The 20,984-nt window shown below is 40.5% G+C and overlaps 1 protein-coding gene across 1 annotated transcript in view; it reads right to left on the minus strand.

Moving 5' to 3' along the window:
* SYNJ2BP (synaptojanin 2 binding protein) overlaps positions 1-20,984 on the minus strand; it is a 50,547-nt gene that overhangs the window by 20,841 nt on the left and 8,722 nt on the right. Inside the window, exon 2 of the mRNA XM_008977829.4 lies at positions 1,130-1,266. Coding sequence (XP_008976077.1) covers positions 1,130-1,266 — 137 coding nt within the window. The remainder of the gene's footprint in view (positions 1-1,129; positions 1,267-20,984) is intronic.

The raw sequence follows: 20,984 nt of genomic DNA on the forward strand, positions 1-20,984 counted from the left end.
AGAGAAATGAACAATAGGGCCAGAGTTATATTTTGCATTTTAATAGTTTTGACTGTATGCTTGTTCTAATTTATTTTAAGACCTGAGGTCTGTGGGCCCATATTTATCAGTCAACCTTTTTAGGTTTGCCTGAATTTCTTAACTTGTTCATTTCTTAAACATTATTAAGCACTGTGCTATGATTCAAAAGGTTAAAAAAAGATCTTAGGCCGGGCCCAGTGGCTCACGCCTGTAATCCCAGCACTTTGGGAGGCTGAGGTGGGCGAATCATGAGGTCAGAGTTCGAGACCATCCTAGCCAACATGGTGAAACCCTGTCTATACTAAAAATATAAAAAATTAGCTGGGCATAGTGGTAGGGGCCTGTAGTCCCAACTACTCAGGAGGCTGAGGCAGGAGAATCGCTTGAACCCGGGAGGCAGAGGTTGCGGTGAGCCAAGATTACGACCCTGCACTCCAGCCTGGGTGACAGAGCAAGACTCTATCTCAAAAAAAAAAACAAACAAACAAAAAAAAACGGATCTGCCCTTGAGGAAATATTCTGGAAAATAGTAAGATTAATAATTACCATGTAGTATGTCTTCGTAGAGACATTAGCAGGATGAAATGGGAACACAGTGGACAGATACCCAAATCAACTGCATTCCAAATTTTCATGTTAATAATGGGTGAAAAAGGGCTCTGAGTCTGAAAAGGACACTTAATTCCAACCTTCCTTCTTTCTGTTTTCTGAAGTTAAATCCAATTATAAGGGCTGACATTCCCCCAAAGGAAGATACACATTAGTGTTTTAATCAACAAAAGGAGGTGATAAAGTAATGGATGAAAGACAAAATTTGTGGATTTTAAATCTCTTTTCCCCATATGAGTCCCTCGCTGCTTCCTGCCTTGTGCTTTTTGAACAAGTAACTTCACATTCTGGGCTTCACATTCTCATCTATCAGGTGAGCATAATGTTGCCCTCCATGCTCAATGATAGGGTTGGAAAGAATGACTGATCAAAGTTGTTCCCATTCAACTCTACAACCTATATATTTCCAGATCCAAATCTTTTCAAGGAAAAGGGTTAGGGGTAGGACCTAGGGCTTAGGGAGCAAAGGACAGTGAAGGAGGCCGAAGCCCATTCTCACCGAAAGGATCTTATCACCCTCCTGGAGCCGCCCATCCAGGGCCGCAGCCCCATTTTCTTTGATGCGGCTGACGTAGATGCCACTGTCGTTGGAGACATACTGCTGATCTGTCCCACCGACGATGTTGAAGCCCAGCCCTGAGAAAATCATGGAGGAGTAAAAAGTTGGGGGTGAAGAAGAAAGAAAGAGATTAGAGAAGATGAAGAGAAAGGGAGGGAAAGCCTACTGGGGAGGAAAGGCTGATGGAGAGGAGATGCTGGCGAGTCAGCCTGTGATGGAGCTGGTGAATGGTCATGAACAAGGTCAGCCATATCAAGAGTATTGAGTTGCTCACTCAAATGAGGCACGACTGAAAATATAAACACAGTGATCCACCTGTTTTGTTCAATATATAAAGAAAGATCTATATAGAACTTAAAGAATAATGGTGATTACTCTAAGTTCGTTCTTCTTTTTCTTTTTTTTTTTTTTCAGAGTCTTGCTAGTGGGCATAGTGGTGGGCGCCTGTAATCCCAGCTACTCAGGAGTTCATAGCTCAGTTGCCCAGGCTGGTTATGAACTCCTGGCCTCAAGCAATCACTATTGCCTTGGCCTCCCAAAGTTCTGGGATTACAGGTGTGAGCCACCATGCCCAGCCTAGATGTAAGTTCTTCTACTCACATTTAATTTTGATCCTGTTGATGGTATTCAAAGGACCCAATTCCTGACATTCCTGATATTACTACAGCAGGGTTAGTTGTGTTCATCAGAAGAAGCTATGCATTTTTACCAATTATCAAATGAACTGTTCCTAATTTAGTGTGAGAGATTTCTAACCATACCTTCCCTTCCACACTTTCCTTCTCCCAAGCTTCTGGAGAATTTATGTATGATAGTGCTTTAGAAAAATCTCTTGAGAGTTTCTTTTTTTTTTTTTTTTCCATTTTGGTTGGTGGAGGCAGTGGTGTAGGTATTGGCAGAGAAACCTCAGAACCAGAAAGGTAACTGCTATTTCATGGTAGGACTAAATCACCAAATTTACTCTCCCTTCCTTCGCTACTTCAAGTACAACCATATATAGGTTGAGTATCCCTTATCCAAAATGCTTAGGACCAAATGTGTTTTGAATTTTGAATTTGGGGGATTTTGGAATATTTGAATTAAACTTACCAGTTGAATATCCCTAATCCAAAAATCTGATATCTGCAATGCTTCAATGAGCATTTCCTTTGAACGTCATGTTGGCCCTTAAAAAATTTTGGAGTTGGAAGCATTTCAAATTTCAGATTTTTGGATTTGGGCTACTCAATCTATACTTGGGCATAGTAATTGACAACTTTTATTCACTGTAGAAAAAACTGACTACTCATTGATTAGCAACTCCCCAGTTCCTCTTCCCTAAGTCCTTGGAAACCACCATTCTAATATTTGTTTTTATGAGTTTAACTATTTTAAATGCATATAATTTTAGTTATGCAAGATGAATTAAGTTCTAGTGATCTGCTGTACAACATTGTGCCTACAGATAATACTATATCATACACTGAAAAATCTGTTCGGAGTAGATCTCACGTTAAGTGTTCCTACCACAGTAAAACAAAATATTAAAAGAAAGAAAAAAGAGAAGGAAAGAAAACTGAGTACCAAAGTGCTATTTCCATGGACCAATGACTAAGTGCTGGAAAGGATTTTACTGTACAGAAACCGTTGTTAGGAAAGGATTTTACCTATGCATAAAAAAAAAAAAAAAAAGGAAAAAGGAACTTCTCTAGGGCTTTCTTAATGTCAGCTACTGGTAGAATTCAGGGGCACAGTGTAAGACAAAGGAGATAGTTTGGAAACAAACCAAAAATCTAGTGGTGCAATTGGAAGGAATAACCATAATCACCAGCCTACACTGTTCTCAATAGAAAAGATACTTAGAGAGACATATGCTGGGGGCCAGGCGTGGTGGCTCACGCCTGTAATCCCAGCACTTTGGGAGGCCAAGGCAGGCGGATCACAAGGTCAGGAGATCGAGACCATCTTGGCTAACACAGTGAAACCCTGTCTCTACTAAAAATACAAAAAATCACCTGGGCATGGTGGCAGGCACCTGTAGTCCCAGCTACTCGGGAGGCTGAGGCAGGAGAATGGCGTGAACCCGGGAGGTGGAGTTTGCAGTGAGCCGAGATTGCGCCACTGCACTCCAGCCTGGGAGACAGAGCAAGACTCCATCTCAAAAAATAAAAAATAAAAAAGAGACATATGCGGGCTTTCTGAAAGTTCTCCCCATTGGTAGGAGAAAAGCTTACACCTGAAGCTCACAGTATTAACATAAGCACTAGCAAATCAATTTGTAATTTAAAGAAAAACATGACCAAACAAAGACACAACAGGAAACATTTAAGTTAAAAAGCATACCTTAGCCAGGCATGGTGGCTCACGCCTATAATCCCAGCACTTTGGGAGGCCAAGGTGGGTGGATCACTTGAGCTCAGGAGTTCAAGACCAGCCTGGGCAACGTGGTGAAACCCCGTCTCTACCAAAAATACAAAAAATTAGACACGCGTGGTGGCACATGACCAACATTGGGAGGCTGAGGTAGGAGGATCATTTGACCCTGGGAGGCAGAGGTTGCAGTGAGCCAAGATTGTGTCACTGCACTCCAGCCAGGGTGACAGAATGAGACCCCATCTCAAAAATAAAATAAAATACATAAAAAGCATACCTTGTGCATAAAATCTCTGCAGCTAGAGAATAGAAAGAATTTATTCTCTAAAATAATATACATAATAGAAAGTGCTACTTCTGGAGTTTGTGACCTGGCTGGGCAACATAGCAAGACCCTATTCTCTAAAAAAATAAATAAGAAGGTGCTACTTCTGGAAGATGCTATTTTAACTTCCTTGAAGGGCTGGGTATTAAAAATAGTAGCTTAACTTACTAAATGATTTTCTTAGAGCACCATCAATTTGTATCATAGAAGGTAGGAAGTATTGGAGAAGGTACAGAAATGTAAGATAAGGTGGAAAAGCAAATGGAACAAGATTATCGAAGGTTTTGAAATGACTTCAAAACTGTGACAGCTTTGAACAAGGGGGCCAAGGCCAACCCGCCTCTCCCAAGCTGGAACAAACTATGTAGAAAAATCTTTTGATGAAATCCAACACCCTCATCAAACCCTACAGTTGCCTCTGGTGATCTTGGGAACAGGAAGCAAATGTTAAGCAGCTGAATGCAATATAGTAGTTAGCAACAGAAAGGACTTTGCTACTGGTTATTCAAAGCTAACTGTAGAAAAAAAAGGAAGAGTAGAAGAAATTTTACCGAGATTTACCATAAACAAAAAAGAGCCGTCTACTACACACCCCATCGAAGTCATATTATATAGGTACATTTATAACCCGTTGCTACTTCTGTTGTAAATGAACCAAACTATTTAACATGAGAACTCCTGGACTGACCTGAAGCCCTTTGTTCAGCCAGAATATTTACAGAACTGGGTGTATCTATAAGCCAAAGCATTGCTGCAATAAAACAGTCACCACAGCATTAAGTAGTGGCATGACCAACTGAACCTGGGCTGTACGGATACCTACATAATCCCCAGTTCACTTGCTCAGTAAAAATTACTCATTGAATCTTATGTGTAAGATGTTGTGTTATCATCTGAGGAAGACATAAAGTTAAACTGCACACTCCCTGCTTTGATCACAAACTGGAGTTTTTCCTTTTTCCTGTCCCTTTAAGATATTGCAGAAGCAAATCAACATTTACTATGTGTTAGGCATTATGTTATGCTCTGAGGAAGATATAAAGCTAACCTGGACAGTTCCTATTTTAACCACAAACCCAAATTTATCCTTTTCCCTGTCCCTTTTAGATATTGTAGAAGCAAATCAAAGTCAGAAGACTTGGTTCTAAGTTTATAACTTACCAGATATGTGGACTGAAGCAAGCCAGTTTACCTCTGATCCTCAGCTTCCTTTTCTATAAAATAAGAATTATAAATTCTGCCCTCTCTACCTCAATGGGTAAGTGTTAGGGGCCAATAACATAAAATATGAAAAAAAATCTTCATAAACTACATAGTAGTTGCTCTATTGGGATAAAGCGCTAGGAGTAGTTGTCAATAAACTAATGGCTGCTAACGCTCCAAACTAGATAGTTTGACAGAGAAAGGATGAATAAATATACAGTAGAAATCCAAAATCTCCTAAAAAATGGGAAGACAGATTTTAAAATTCCACCCATCTATAAACAGGAACTCAAACTTATTAAGTATGTCTATGGCATGTGACCTAGAAATCCCCCTTAAGAGTAGTTTCTAGCAAGTGTGATATCTAAACTCTGCAGCAATCATCCAGCATATGGACCAACCAATTGAAACAGATGTCAGTTGGAAACCACCAGAACGGGAAAGGCTATTCAATACATATCTTGCTAATTATTGGCTATGGCCCAGAAAAATCTTGCATAAGTAGGGTGACCACATATCCCAAAAGCAATTGCCACAAAAGCCAAAATTGACAAATGGGATCAATTAAATTAAAGAGCTTTTGCTCAGCAAAAGAAACTATCATCAGAGTGGACAGGTAACCTACAAAATGGGAGAAAATTTTTGCAATCTATCCATCTGACAAAGGGCTAATATCCAGAATCTACAAGGAACTTAAACAAATTTACAAGGAAAAAACAAACAACCCCATCAAAAAGTGGGCAAAGGATATGAACAGACACTTCTCAAAAGAAGACATTTATGCGGCCAACAACATATAAAGGAAAGCTCATCATCACTGGTCATTAGAGAAATGCAAATCAAAAGAGATGCCATCTCATGCCAATTGGAATGGCGATCATTAAAAAGTCTGGAAACAACAGATGCTGGCGAGGATGTGGAGAAATGGGAATGCTTTTACACTGTTGGTGGGAGTGTAAATTAGTTCAACCATTATGGAAGACAATGTGGAGATTCCTCAAGGATCTAGAAGCAGAAATACCATTTGACCCAGCAATCCCATTACTGGGTATATACCCAAAGGATTATAAATCATTCTACTATAAACACACAGGCACACATATGTTTACTGCAGCACTGTTTACAATAGCAAAGACTTGGAACCAACCCAAATGCCCATCAATGATAGACTGGATAAAGAAAATTGGCACATACATATCATGGAATACTATGCAGCCATAAAAAAGAATGAGTTCATGTCCTTTGCAGGGATATGGATGAAGCTGGAAACCATCATCCTCAGCAAACTAACACAGAAACAGAAAACCAAACACTGCATGTTCTCACTCACATAAGTGGGAGCCGAACAATGAGAACACATGGACACAGGGAGGGGAACGTCATACACCAGGGCCTGTCAGGGGGTGGGGGGTAAGGGGAGGGAGAGCATTAGGACAAATACCTAATGCATGCGGAGCTTAAAACCTAGATAACGGGTTGATAGTGCAGGAAACCACCATGGCACATGTATACCTATGTAACAAACCTGCACGTTTAGCACATGTATCTCAGAACTTAAAGTAAAATTAAAAAAAAAAAAGATTTGAAACCAAAGGAAAAAAAAATCCTTAATAATATATTCTTAGTTTTTCATTAACTCACAGGAAAAGTCTGACCACCCATGAGACAGAAACCTATTACAGCTATTTACAAGGTAACCAGGCTTGTAAAAATATAAAAATGTAAAAAAAAAAGAAACATGGAGTTTTAAAATGTAATGTTCATATTCATAACACAACACCTCCCTATAAATAAAAACATACACACAAATATTAACTATTTACAAAAATGCATGCATATTTAAAGAAATATAAAGACACATTAGAGTGGGTACTTATGGGGAGAAAGATACAGGATAGAGTTTAGGTATGAAGGGTGAAAAAAGAACCTGAGAGGAACATACTGATGATAACAGTGTACTTTGGAGCTAAAGGGTATAATTAATTCAGCTCTTAGCATTTAAGGTCCAAAAGGAGTTGAGGGGAGAGGCAGGAAGAAAAAAGACTGGGATTCAACTTTTTTTTTTTTTTTTTTTAGTGAATGAATGAAGAGCTTAGTGAGCTCTGGTTATAATGTGCCAACAAATTTTAAAATATGGCAAGATTAAAATGGGTTGCTGGGTGTCTATTTTGCAGTCTAAATGCAAAATAGTAAAGGTAGCATAAGAATGACACCACTATAGGATTAAGAGAGAAAGAAAGTGTGCCTAATAGAAGAACCTTGGAAAGTTAAACAAGAAATCCCTTCTTTTGAACTCCTGACTATAGGTCTGGACCCTAAGCCTGTTTAAAAGAGCAATGGCAGAAGCAACAGCTAATGTTTACCAAGACCTTATTATGTACCAAATAATATGCTATGTACTTTATATTTATTATCTCATTTAATCTTCTTGACAAACACAAGTACTCATTTTTCAAAGAGTTTAAAAGGTGAGGCATGGACAGGTTAAGCAACTTTACAAAAATGTCACACAGCTCTTTGCAAAGCCAAGACTTAAGTCAGGCTGTGTGATTCCAAAGCATGAATTTTTAACCATTTTGCTACAATACATCTTTGCAGAAAACATAAACTGCTTTAAGAAAAAAAGTCTTCTAAGCATTGCTGGCTATCTTAGGAGCTAACTGGTCTCCAGGCTGGCTCTGAACAAGCAATGCTGGGATAATGGTTGTAGAACAATCTCCAAGGGTAATATATTCTAGAGGAAGAATTCACCACTATAGAGTTTTGTAACTGTTGTCAAGGTTCCTATTATTTACCTTCAGACCAGAAAAGGAAAAGCCCTTCATTTCATTCAGATTCTTATCTACAAAATCTAAAAGTTATAAAGTAAATGACCAGTGTTAACCTGTTATTCTAGAAATAACAATTCTGGACATAATTAAAATGAAACAAAATAGTTCATTAACACCAAGGATTATAGCCACTTGTTGAGTTATGAAGACTAGAGTAACAAACACCCTATTTTCCCTTTTCTTTCCCAAGATCAATCCGACTAATTTTCTCCCAGACATCAATCAAACTCCATTGGATACACAATCCCCCTGTCTGTCTTTATCTATATCATGGTAAAATAAACTTAACATAAAATTTAACATTTTACCCATTTTTAAATGCATAATTCAGTGGCATTAAGTACCTTCACAATGTCGTATAATCATCACCACCACCTATATCTGGAACTTTTTATTCAAATAAAAACTCTATACCCACTAAAAAATAGTTCCTTATTCTCCCCTCCCCCAAACTCTGACAACATCTATTATACTTTCTGTCTATATTAATTTGTGTATTCTAGGTATCCCATATAAGTAGAATCACACAATATTTGTTATTCTGTGTCTTGTTTATATTGCTTAGCATAATGTCTTCAAGGTTCATTCACATTGCAGCACATTTCAGAATTTCATTCTTTTTTTTAAGGCTGAATTATAATCTTTTGTATGTACATACCACATTTTATTTACCTATTCATCTGGCAGAGGATATCTGTGTTGTTTCCACATTTGGCTGCTATGAACACTGGTGTACAAATATCTGTTTTGAGTTCCTTCCTGCAATTCTTTTTTTTATTTTTTGAGATGGAGTCTTGCTCTGTCGCCCAGGCTGACCTGCAGTGGCGCGATCTCCGCTCACTGAAAGCTCCGCCTCCCAGGTTCACTCATTCTCCTGCCTCAGCCTACTGAGTAACTGGGATTACGAGCACCTGCCACCACGCCTGGCTAATTTTTGGTAATTTTAGTAGAGACAGGGTTTCACCATGTTAGCCAGGATGGTCTCCATCTCCTGACCTCATGATCTGCCCGCCTCAGCCTCCCAAAGTGCTGGGATTACAGGCATGACCCACCGCACCCGGCCCCTTCCTGCAATTCTTTTGTGTATATACCTAGGAGTGGAATTGCAGAATCACATGGTAATTATATATTTAATAATTTGAGGAGGTGATAAACTGTTTTCCACAGTGGCTGCACCATTTTACATCCTCACAAACAATGCACAGCTACCCCAATGATATGTGTGTATGTATGTATGTGTGTGTATATGTATGTATATATATGTATGTTTATATATATATGTATGTATATGTATATATGTATGTATATAAAATAGTCATCCTAATGGGTGTGAAGTGGTAACCAATTGTGGTTTTGATTTGCATTTCCCTAACAGCTAGTGATGTTAAATATTTTTTTCATGTGCTTATTGGCCATCGGCCATTTGTATTACCTTCTTTGGAGAAATGTCTACTCAGGTCCTTTGCTCATTTTTGAATTGGGTTGTTTTCTGTCACTAAGCTGTAAAAGTTCTTTATATATGCTGGATATTAACTTCTTAGCAAATAAATAATTGGCAAATACTATCTCCCATTCTGTGGGCTATCTTTAACTCTCCTCATAGTGTCCTTTGAAACACAAAATTTTTTACTTTTAATGAAGCCCGGTTTATCTTTTGTTTTGTTGCCTGTGCTTTTGGTATCACATCCAAGAAATCATAGCCAAATCGAAGGTATTGAAGCTTTTTCCATTCTTCTAAGAGTTTTATGGTTTTAGCTCTTACATTTAGGTATTTAATAAATTTCTAGTTAATTTTTGTACATAATGTTAAGGCAAAAATCCAACTTTCACATACTTCTGCATGTGAATATACAGTTTTCCAAACACCATATGTTAAATGTGTACTCTGCTGTTATTTGATGATGTGTTCTATATATATATATACGCCTGTTAGGTCTAATTTGTTTATAGTGTTGTTCAAATCCTCTCTTTCCTTATTGATTTTCTGTTGGTTGTCCTATCCATTACTGAAAATGAGGATACTGAGGTCTAACTATTATTATAAAATGGTCTACTTCTCCAGATCAATTTTTCAACATTTGCTTGATACATTTTGGCACTCTGTTGTTTTGTTATGGGAACTTTGGGGTGTCACTTTTCTGGCAGGAGACCTCTGTGTGGCTGCTGCAGCAGGGTGGGCAGCTCCAGGTGCCGGCTCTCTGCAAGGCTACAGCTGGACCAGGCATAGCACGAGCAGCTTCTACAGCTGGCACTGGGGAACACGATGGCATCTGGAAGCTTGGAGATGCCAGGAACCGTAGGATCCCAAGGAGAAAGTCACAGCCCTGGCTCAGGGAGCTCCCAGGTCTCGGATACATGAAAGGTTGCAGCTCTTCTCTCTTTCTCTTCACCCAATGTGGCAAGCAAGGGGCATGTCTCAGCCCTGACTGTGTTACAGCTCTCTTAGCCTCACCATTCGATGGATCCTGAGTTCTTGTCCAGCAACCAGGAAGAATGAGATACACAGACAAGTGGAGTGTCAGCAAGTCAAAGAGGAGCTTTACTGAGTGACAGAACAGCTCAGAGGGGACCTGCAGGGGGCAGCTCCTTTCAGCATCCAGGGTGTGCTGATGAGTGTTCGGCTCCTAGCAGAGACAGTAGCTCTTCTCTGCTAGGGAGGTCATCCCAATGAGTGTTCAACTCTCAGCAGAGAGGGTAGCTCCTCTCTGTAGGCAGGTCATCTCAACAAGTACTCAGTTCTCAGCAGAGAGGGTAGCTCCTCTCTGGAGCTGGTCATCCCATCTTCTCTGCTGTGGCTGAACCTGGGGCATTTATGGGCCTCAGAGCAGAAGTGTATGCCGACTGGTCCATGGGCAGCCACAGACAGCCCAGAAAAGGCACCACAAGTACCCATTCCAGTCTGTGGGACTGGCAGCCCAGCCCTCAGCCTTCAGGCCCACCTTGGCCTGAAGGTGGGGCCTCACCAGGGACCAACCCCCTTCCACCCAGGAGACTGTCTGCCTCCTGCCACCATCCATGGCGACCAGGCTGTTTGTGCCAAGGGGCACCTGCAGGCCAGTGCTGAGCTGCCCTCAGCACCCCCAGGATTCCCCTCATGCTTGTTGGTGCCCAAAGTCCAGAGAGGGCCGAGGCAGCAGGGGGCTGGTGTGTCAGCACTGCCCTAAGTGTGTACACACTGGGCCGGGCTTTGACAGCACTCAGATTGGCCCAAACCCTGCACTGAGATCAGAGCAGGCACTGGGAGCAGGGAGAGGCCAGGCAGCAGGAAAAGACACCCCTGAGCCTGTGGGCGCAGGGGGAACCTTCCTGGGCCCCTGAGGGTGAAGAGTGCAGAAATGCCTAGGTCTTTGCACCTGGGAGGGCAGAGCTCTCATCTGCTCCATGAAGTGTGCAGCCAGCACTAGCTGTGCCTCCTCACAGCCTGGGGTGGGGGCTTCAGGTCCTCATTGGGCCGGGGCAAATATTCAGAGCAGGAGTGACATCACCACAAGCTCCCTGCTGTCGCCCTGGCACTGAGGGGTGGCCTGGGACTCACTGTCGCTTGGCTCACAGCCCTGCCTATAGGGGGCCTCCAGGAGCAGATAGTGGGCCCCAGTCCTGGCCATCGCAAGTGTCAGGCTCGGAAGTCACCCAGATGCAGGGTGGACCCCGGGGATGCGGCCCCGCGGAGGCTGCTCCCAAGGTGCAAGAACCCACTGCAGTGCCTGTGGTGGGTGGGTGTGGTGGGTGCTCCGCTGGCCAGGTCCCCAAAGCAGGCGCCGCTCCCACTTCCCACCCTGGGGCCCCAAAGTGCGGCCCCAGCTCTGCACCCCTGGCCCAGCCCCCATGCTCTGTGTAGAAGCGTGGCACTGCCCCAGGCCCACCGTGGCCTCACGGCCCCTCTCTGCTCGACCGCACTGCTCACCTGCTGGTGCACATCTCGGCCTCGCCCCATAGCGCAGCCCCCAGGGCAGCAGGCTCCAGTGGGGTTCCTGCTTGTCCCTGGCTCCCGCTGGCTCCATGGAGCAAGGCACTGCCCGGGGCCCAGCCCTGCCTCCTCCCCACGCTCTCCCTGCAGTGGCAGCAGGCAAGAGAGGCAATGCAGGGCCAGGGTCTGGAGCAACAGAGGGTCCGGACCTGGGGATGGGTCCTGCCTGGCCATGTGAGGGTGGGGGACACACAGTTGGCTGCCTCAGGGACGCAAGGCATAGGGGACCCACCACTGCCATTGCTGCTCCCGCAGCCACTCCTGCTGTCACCGCCCACACCTCCCCGCTGCAGCCAGTGTGATGGCACTGCCATCAATTCCCCCTCTGAAGAGGAACATCTAACTGCTGTTAAGATAGGGACGATGACTGCTCTTAACTGCTTCATGCTGACAGAGGGTGTTAATTTGTGGAAAACAGGAGATTTTCTCTCAGGATCCTATCTAAGGGTCAGCTTCATGCTGATTGGTGTTGTTCTGGGGAAAACAGCAGATTTTCTCTCAGGGTCCTACCTAAGGGTCCCCAGTAAAAGGGAGCCATCATCCGAGGCTCCATTTCCATGACCATTTGGAGTTTGACAGCCCACTCCTTTTATTTCTTTTGAGCTGCAGTCAGAGATCACTGGTTGGTTCACCCCTACAATTGTCAAAAGCTGCAAAAAAGAGAAAAGTTTCCTTGACTCTGAAATACAAAACAAATGATCAGCAATGTTCCAAGCAAAAAGTCAAAAAGGATTATTTCAGTCTTCCATTAGCTCAGATCACTCAGTCAACTCCTGTTCACAATCTCCAAAGTTATCAGAAACCTGTATTCAAGGACTATAATCCATCTTTTGAAGAGGATCAAAACAAGACAACAATTGTCTGTGAATGCCAAAATATCCTAGGGTCGTTTCATTCAAAAACACAAATGACTAAGAAATTTGGTAACCTCTGTGGATTACAATAACCCAATACGATAACCCTAATTATGATTGACAGCATATACTCAGACATTTGGATTTTTGAAGTCCCATACAATTTTGGAACATACACCAGTATTATTCACCAAAATATAACCTGAAGAAGACTAAACCCTATCTTTATCTTGACAATCCCTTTACAAATTTTTGTTAAAGAGTAGAACAGTGCCTTTAGAAACCCTTGTGGTTTTATTCCCAAGTTCACTTTATAAAAAAAAAAAATACCCTTTTGAATTTAGTATTCCCACACAGAATTTTGTTTTTAAGATTAACCTTTACAAATCTTCCACAACTTGTTTAAACATTTAGCTTTATCTTACCTAATTTAAAACAATCATTTAACCCCCTAAACTAGGCAAAAATGTATATTCCCATGCCTTCTTATACTTTTACTAAAGACACGTTTTACATTCTTTACACACCTTGCATGTAAATCTATCTTCAGTAGTCTCAATTACATGTTATAATGGTAACTGTTAGCAATTCTTAATTTTGATGAAAAATCTGGTAAGTTATTTTAATTATTTACTTAGATGCTGATAAGGTCTATTTCTAACATAGCTAGGGGTGTGGCATATGTTCCCCAGCCTTACCAAACTGTAAAGCAGGCAAGTTGAAGAATTTTCAAAAGCCAAAGAAGCAGTTTATGACTTTTGAAAAGTCCGTAAATTATGAAAAAAATTAAGCTTCAAAATTTGAGTGCTCTTTTTAGAAACACCAGCATGACTTATATATAACACTTATGGAACATCCGCTTGTAAATATCTAGGAAAGTGGACTCACTTAACTTGGGATGCTGATAAGCAGCAACAGCCAAAACAGGGATCCTCTGAAATGTATAAAATAATTCATTTGCAAGCACAAGAGGGGGGAAAAAAAAGCTGGTTTTAGAACCGTACAAACTGAATGAGAGACCTACTTTATAATTGTCTTGGTTAAAATCTGATAATAAGAGATTTGAAAAGATTATTTTTTAGAGTTCTCTGGTCAGAAGTCAGCTTACTTAGGGCTGGGCATGGCAGCTCACACACCTGTAATCCTAGCACTTTGGGAGGCCAAGGAGAGAGGATCACTTCAGGCCAGGAGTTTGAGACCAGCCTGGGCAATGTATTTTTTTTTAATAAAAGAAAAAAAGCTTAATTAAAAGTAATATTTAGGCTATCTTTTGTGGGGGGGAAAGGACTTTCTGCTTTTTTCCTCTCTTGGATCCTGGTTCTTGGCTTTTTTTTTTTTTTTTTTTTCAGTCAATTGAGACCCCTTTTTAAATATGTTTGATACCTTGAGTCCTCTGTTTGTTTCCAATCTTGCTGGCATAATTTTTGCTGAGAAAAATATAAAACTTCACTGGCCTTTTACAAAATTTAAAATCTCCAGGCTCTTGCTCTGTTGCCCAGGCTGGAGTGCAGTGGCACAGCTCACTGCAGCCTCAATCTCCCAGGCTCAAGTGATTCTCCCACCTCAGCCTCCCAAATAGCTCGGACTACAGAAGCACACCACCACACCCAGCTAATGTTTTTCTTTTCTTTTTTTATGTAGAGACAGGGTCTTGCTATTTTGCCCAGGCTGGTCTCAAACTCCTGGCTCAAGTGAACCTACCACCTCCGCCTCCCAAACAGTTAGGCTTACAAGCATGAGCCACTGTTCCTGGCTAAACTTGTTCTATTTCTTTCCACTCTGCTCTTCCTTCCTTTTGCTATTTTGATACCACAGGAAGAAATCTAAAGGAGACTTCTAACGACTCAGACCCCTCAAGGAACGCAGAAAAAACACACCATTCACTCCCTTTTTGGGGTATTCTGTCTTCTCGTGGAGTCTGAAAAGTCATGGACAGGTTCCTCTCAGGTCTAAAACTCTGCTCTCTTCCATACTGCATTACTTGTTGGCTTTTGAGAGTACCAGAGATTACTTTGTACTGTGAAAGAGACCTTTGTGTATGTTATGGCTGGTAAGTCACTGACAAGAGCTACAGTATTGGAGGTGACTAACAGCAGTTGTTTATGGTGAATGGTTATTACTATAGGCAGCTACTCATTTTATTTTATTTTTTAAACATTTAGGTAAGAAAGGTGTGGCTTAATGTCTTTGTAGTGAGGTGCGCTGTAGAGGTTTGTGTGGCCTGGTATCATGGCATTTTGCTCTTTGTGGAGACCCAAGATTCACCGTAAAAGTGGTTTCCTTGATTTTTAAAGATCCAGATGCACTGCCCTGCAAATCTGCCTGGTTTTTAGACACTTAATATCAGGCCCTGAGGCAGTCCTCACTGGGACAACAGGTGGTGCACCTATAGTCCCAGGGAGGCTGAGGTGGGAGGATCACTTGGGTCCAGGAGCTCAAGACCAGCCCGGGTAACATAATGAAAGCCTGCTTTAAAAAAAAAGAAAGAAAGAAAGAAAGAAATTTTAAAAATATATATCTATTAGGCCCTGGAAACTGCAAATTCTTTCCTGGTCCCATTCATGAAAGGGCTCCACTTTGAAGTCAGTAATCTAATCAAGAAACGAACTAAGTATCTAACAAGATTATAGTCTCCAAAATACAACTTTCTAGCACTTAGCTGGCTACTTTGAAACTCTATGTAAAATAAATTTACTTCTATAAAGGAAATCTCCATTTGTAAGGACATCCCCCTATACCCAAGCAACTAGAAATTTTTACAATGGGAAAGACACTGGCTTAAAGTTGACATAACAAACCTTACCTATGTTTAAAGATACTTTTCCTGGCAATCTTATCTTGACTGATTCTTTTTGTTTCAGCAAATAATGGTATATAGATATAAGTTCTATGCCTCTAGGGGTATCAATTTTCACCTAAGAGTAATGTTTGCAATTTAGGGTTACCTAGCTAAACAACTGTTTAGGGCAATGGAATAAGTAATCAAGGAACTGGTAGTCTAAACAGGGAGAGATTATCTGCAAACTGGCAAATGAAGAATCTTATAAAGCTATAAGATCTGTTTCTGTCACTGTGTCTGTATGTCTCTATGTTTATGTGTCATGTGTATGTGATATTTCACTACCAAAATACATGAAAACATTCTAATGAATTTGTCAGAGGCGTTTAAACCAGAGCAACTCCATCTTGAATAGGAGCTAGGTAAAATAAGGTTGCTGGGCTGCATTCCCAGTAAGTTAAGGGATTCTTAGTCATGGCGTGAAAAAGAAGTTTGGCACGAGATACAGGTCATGAAAACCTTGCTGATAAAACAGGTTGCTGTAAAGAAGCTGGCCAAAAGCCACCAAGATGGTGATGAGAGTGACCTCTGGTGGTCCTCACTGCTACACTCCCACCAGCGCCAAGACAGTTTACAAATGCCATGGCAATGTCAGGAAATTACCCTATATGGTCTAAAAAGGGGAGGCATAAATAATCCACCCCTTGTTTAGCATATAATCAACAAATAGCCATAAAAATGGGCAACCAGCAGCCCTCAGGGCTGCTCTGCCTATGGATTAGACATTCTTTTATTTGTTTACTTTCTTAATAAACTTGTTTTCACTTTATGGACTCGCCTCAAATTCTTTATTGCGTGAGATCCAAGAACCCTCTCTTCGGGTCTGGATCAGGACCCCTTTCCGGTAACAAAATGGCTTTAAAGGTAAGCACTTAAATCAAGTATTTTATCAGAAATATAGAAAGTAACTCAAATGCCTTTTAGTTCACATTACAAAAATAAGACTACTTTGTTGGTTTAATGAAAATGGCTGTTTCTTCTGATCAGCAAAATATGCATGTATGTAACGTCAGGGTTTCTTTCACAAGCTGTGGAAACTATTAACAAAGAAATAACTTAAGGCCAGGCATGGTAGCTAACATCCATAAGGCCAGGAGCTCAAGACCAGCCTGAGCAACTGGCAAGATCCTGTCTCTACAAAAATGAAAAATTAAAAAAAAATTAGCAGGGCATGGTGGTGCACTACTGTAGGCCTGGAGTGAGCCATAATAGCACCACTCTACTCCAGCCTAGGTGACTGGGCAAGACCCTGTCTTAAAGACAAACACAAAAAAATAAGTAACTTGGGATGACGGCCAGCTTTGTTTAATGATCTATACAAGTCTAACTTTTAAAAATGAATAAATTAAATGAATATAAATGGTATAAAAGTGTATAAGCAAGTTTTTCATAATTTTAAGAATCTTTTTCAGAAACTTAAAATCATGTTATGCTAAATTAAGTAACAGATAATTATAAAATGTCTGAGTCATTTACATGGTATAGAAAAGCTAAATATATTTAGATCTGTTAACAAACAGATTGAGAAGGTTATCTTTCTAGAAATTATGAAATGGTTCTATCTACAAATACTGGTATAAAACTGTTCAAAATTACCTTACTTCCTAGGTTCTTCACTGGAAATTAGGGTTACTAAGAGTTAAAGTTACAGTCAATATATACAATTAAAACTACTGAACACAAGAGAAACAATTCTAAATACAGTGCATATAAAGAAAGTAAGATGTGAAGAAAGTTGACAATAGAGATCACTTTTCTTTACATGGTAACTTTGTGTGGACAAAATAAGGAGGAAAGAAATGTAAATTAAATAAGGAGGGCCAGGTATAGCGGTTCACGCCTGTAATTCCAGCACTTTGGGAGGCTGAAGTGGGTGGATTGCTTGAGTACAGGAGTTCAAGAACAACCTGGGCAACATGGCAAAACCCCATCTCTACAAAAAATACAAAAAATCATCTGGGTGTGGTGGTGTGTGCCTGTAGTCCCAGCTATTCAGGAGGCTAAAGTGAGAGGATCATCAAAGCCCGGGAGGATGAGGCTGCAGTAAGCTGTGATCACACCACTGCACTTCAAGTTGTGTGACAGGGTGAGACCCTGTCAGTCAATCAATCAATCAAATCAGTCAATGATAGGAAAGAAGGAAATGTAAATTTCTGTCTTAAGGTAGAATGCCAATATCAGAAAGTCAGTATAGGACAAAACTAAAGATTTAAACAGGTTGTAGAATGTCTACGGAAAAAAATAAATGAATGAATGAATGATAATGGGGAAATAAATGTATAATAAATTTCTGTCCTAAGGTAGAATGCCAATATCAAAAAGGAAGTATAGGACAAAACTGAAGGTTTGAACAGGTTGTATTAGGTTGGTGCAAAAGTAATGGCAAAAACTGCAATTACTTTTGCACCAACCTAATAGAAGTTTTGTGGAACATGAATCTTATGAATTTTGTGAGTGATCAAGTTGGCTAAAATTAGAAGGGGATTATTTCACTTTTTAAAAAACTGAGCATCAAAATCAAAATTGAGCATTAATATCAAAAGCACACTGATGCAAGGCCAGACTCAAAATAATGGGTTTTGGGGGCCACTGATCTGCTCTTTAATAGATTAAAAAAGGGTTATGGGAATCTTGTGTGTTCAAAGCTGATTGAAATTAGATGGATTTGTTTATTAAAGTTAGCTTTAGCATTAACAACATACTGATGCAAAGGTAGAATATGGTTCTCTCTTTTAAACAATATTTTCATATACTAAGAGATAATAAAAGACTTGTTCACCTTTTGAGTAATCTACAAAAATAAAAAGAGAAAAAGATGTGTTGGTCTTGTGCTGTCTTTATTAGGTCTTTTGATTGTTTGGGAAACCAAGTCTCCTTTCTATTCAAGAGTAAAGGTCTTTGCTTTCAATTATCACCTTGACTTAATTAATGACTATTATTTATTGTGTCTTGTGATCCTGTTTTGATTAAGTGTTTTCAACCTGCATTATTTGACATGCTTTCCAAAACTAAATTTCAAATTCTAACATTAAGCCTTTTCCAAAAGGAACCCCTGGAAGTCCAACAGATACGTATTAAGCTTATATGTTAAAATCATATTGTTATAGTAGGTAGCTAGTCACGCATAAGCAGGGCAGGAGGGGGCCTACCACCACACACACACACCAGGAACGTCAGGTTACCTTTGCAGAATAACACACCCAACAACTACAAAATAAACTTTACATTTAAAATGCTTATGAAACTGCCTTTCCAAAAATTGTAACTGAGAAAATTATGATGGTGAAAGAGATCTGACCTAACTGACTCCATCTTGCTTCTAATCTCCAATTGTCCTTGTTCATTCCTGGGTGTAGGCCAAACTAACTTTGGGAGGAACTTAGCTTACAGTTTAACTTTGAAACAAAGATAACAGCCCTTTGCTGAAATAAACCCCCTTCTTGCTTGGGGACTATACTGCCATTGCAGGACTAACAAATTAGCCCCAAGATTAGAAATTATGATTTAGGAGTCATGCAGCTGGAGGCTGCAAGATTCTGAACTTCCCCGAATTGCTCCAGGGGATAACATCGCGATTGTAAAACCTAAGATCAGTGCTTCTGATATTTTGCAGACCCTGCACTCAATGGATCAGGCACACCACTTAGATCTATAAACTAACTCATCTAGTCTTTGTAGTGCCCACCCAGGAAACAACACAGCACAAGAGGACAGCTTCAACTCCCCATGATTTCATCTCTGACCTGACCAATCAGTGATCCCCACTTTCCAATCCCCCACCTGACAAATTATCCTTAAAAACCCTGATCCCTGAGTTTTCAGGGAGACTGATAATAAAACTCCAGTCTCCTGTACAGCTAGCGCTGTGTGAATGAAACTCTTTCTCTATTGCAATTCCCTTTCCTTGATAAATTGGCTCAGTCTAGGCAGCGAGCAAGAAGAACCCATTGGGTGATTACATCTGCACTTCATGAATGTGAATCATGCCTCAAAAAAGTTGAGATGAACCTGGTGATTATGTACAAAAATGCAAGCATTTTAAACATTTATTAATGACTCCTACTTATTACGTTGGTGCAAAAGTAATTGCAGTTTTTGCTATAAAAAATGGCAAAAACTGGCCAGGTGCGGTGGCTCACACCTGTACTCCTAGCACTTTGGGAGGCCGAGGCAGGTGGATCACGAAGTCAGGAGATCACGACCATCCTGGCTAACATGGTGAAACCATGTCTCTACTAAAAATACAAAAAATTAGCCAGGCATAGTGGCAGGCGCCTGTAGTCCCAGCTACTTGGGAGGCTGAGGCAGGAGAATGGCGTGATCTCCCGGGAGGCGGAGCTTGCAGTGAGCCGAGATTGTGCCACTGCACTCCAGCCTGGGCAACAGAGCGAGACTCCGTCTCAAAAAAAAAAAAAAGGCAAAAACCACAATTACTTCTGCACCAACTTAGTCAATAATAAAAGGCTAAAGTTTCTCAAAGCACCAATTTTGTGTTAATTAAGCAAAAAAAAATTTGTTATAGTATCCTCCTTACAGTAGACTTTTTCTACTATTTCCTATGCAAATATGATAAAATGATTTTTAAATAAATTCTAAGTATATCCCCAAGATAAAATCAAAGTAAAAAAAAAAACATAGAAGATGAAGTTTAAACTCAAAACCACCATAATCTACCTTTCTAGCCATCTTTGGACATTCTCTACTTTGCATTATACAGTAAACAAAATTTAATATTTGCTATCGCTTTTCACCCTATCATCCCCGCCCACAGCTACTGCTTATCTCCATGACTTTGGATGTCTTCTTCCCTTTGCCTGAAAACATGAAATTACTTGTTTAATTGTCTCATTACCCTATTGCAATATTCATTCCTAGAAGACAATGTAATTAGCTTATATTCATTTTTGTACCTCCTGTGCCAATATAGTACCTAGTACATACACAAAGCCCAACTGGTGTCAATTGACTATTATTGGAATTGAAAATTACACCTAGGTCAGGAATTTCTAACATTTCCAGTTCTAGGGAAATCTCACAAGGTTAAAAATGTTTCTGGGAGCTTCTAACAGGTTTTTTTTTTTTTTTTTTTTTTTGGAGGAGGGGGAAGGACTATTGCAGTAATAGGGTTTTTTAATAAACTAAGGCATAAAAGGAGGGAAGAAGAGAAATAGAAGCCCCATATCCCTGAAATTACTGACACAGCTTACCCTACCCTTCCTAGATGACTCAACTCTTGCCCCATAAAGTCTACTCCCCACATAGCAGTATCCTTAAAGCACTTCAATGAATTAAATGAGTTGTTTTGTGGTAAAGTGCTTAAGACAGTACAGAATCGTCACTACAAATTATTTATAAAACAAAAATCGGCCAGGCGTGGTGGCTTATACCTGTAATCCCAACACTTTGGGAGACCGAGATGGGTGG

Source organism: Pan paniscus, chromosome 15, assembly GCF_029289425.2.
Source record: "Pan paniscus chromosome 15, NHGRI_mPanPan1-v2.0_pri, whole genome shotgun sequence".
Classification (NCBI taxonomy): domain Eukaryota; kingdom Metazoa; phylum Chordata; class Mammalia; order Primates; family Hominidae; genus Pan; species Pan paniscus.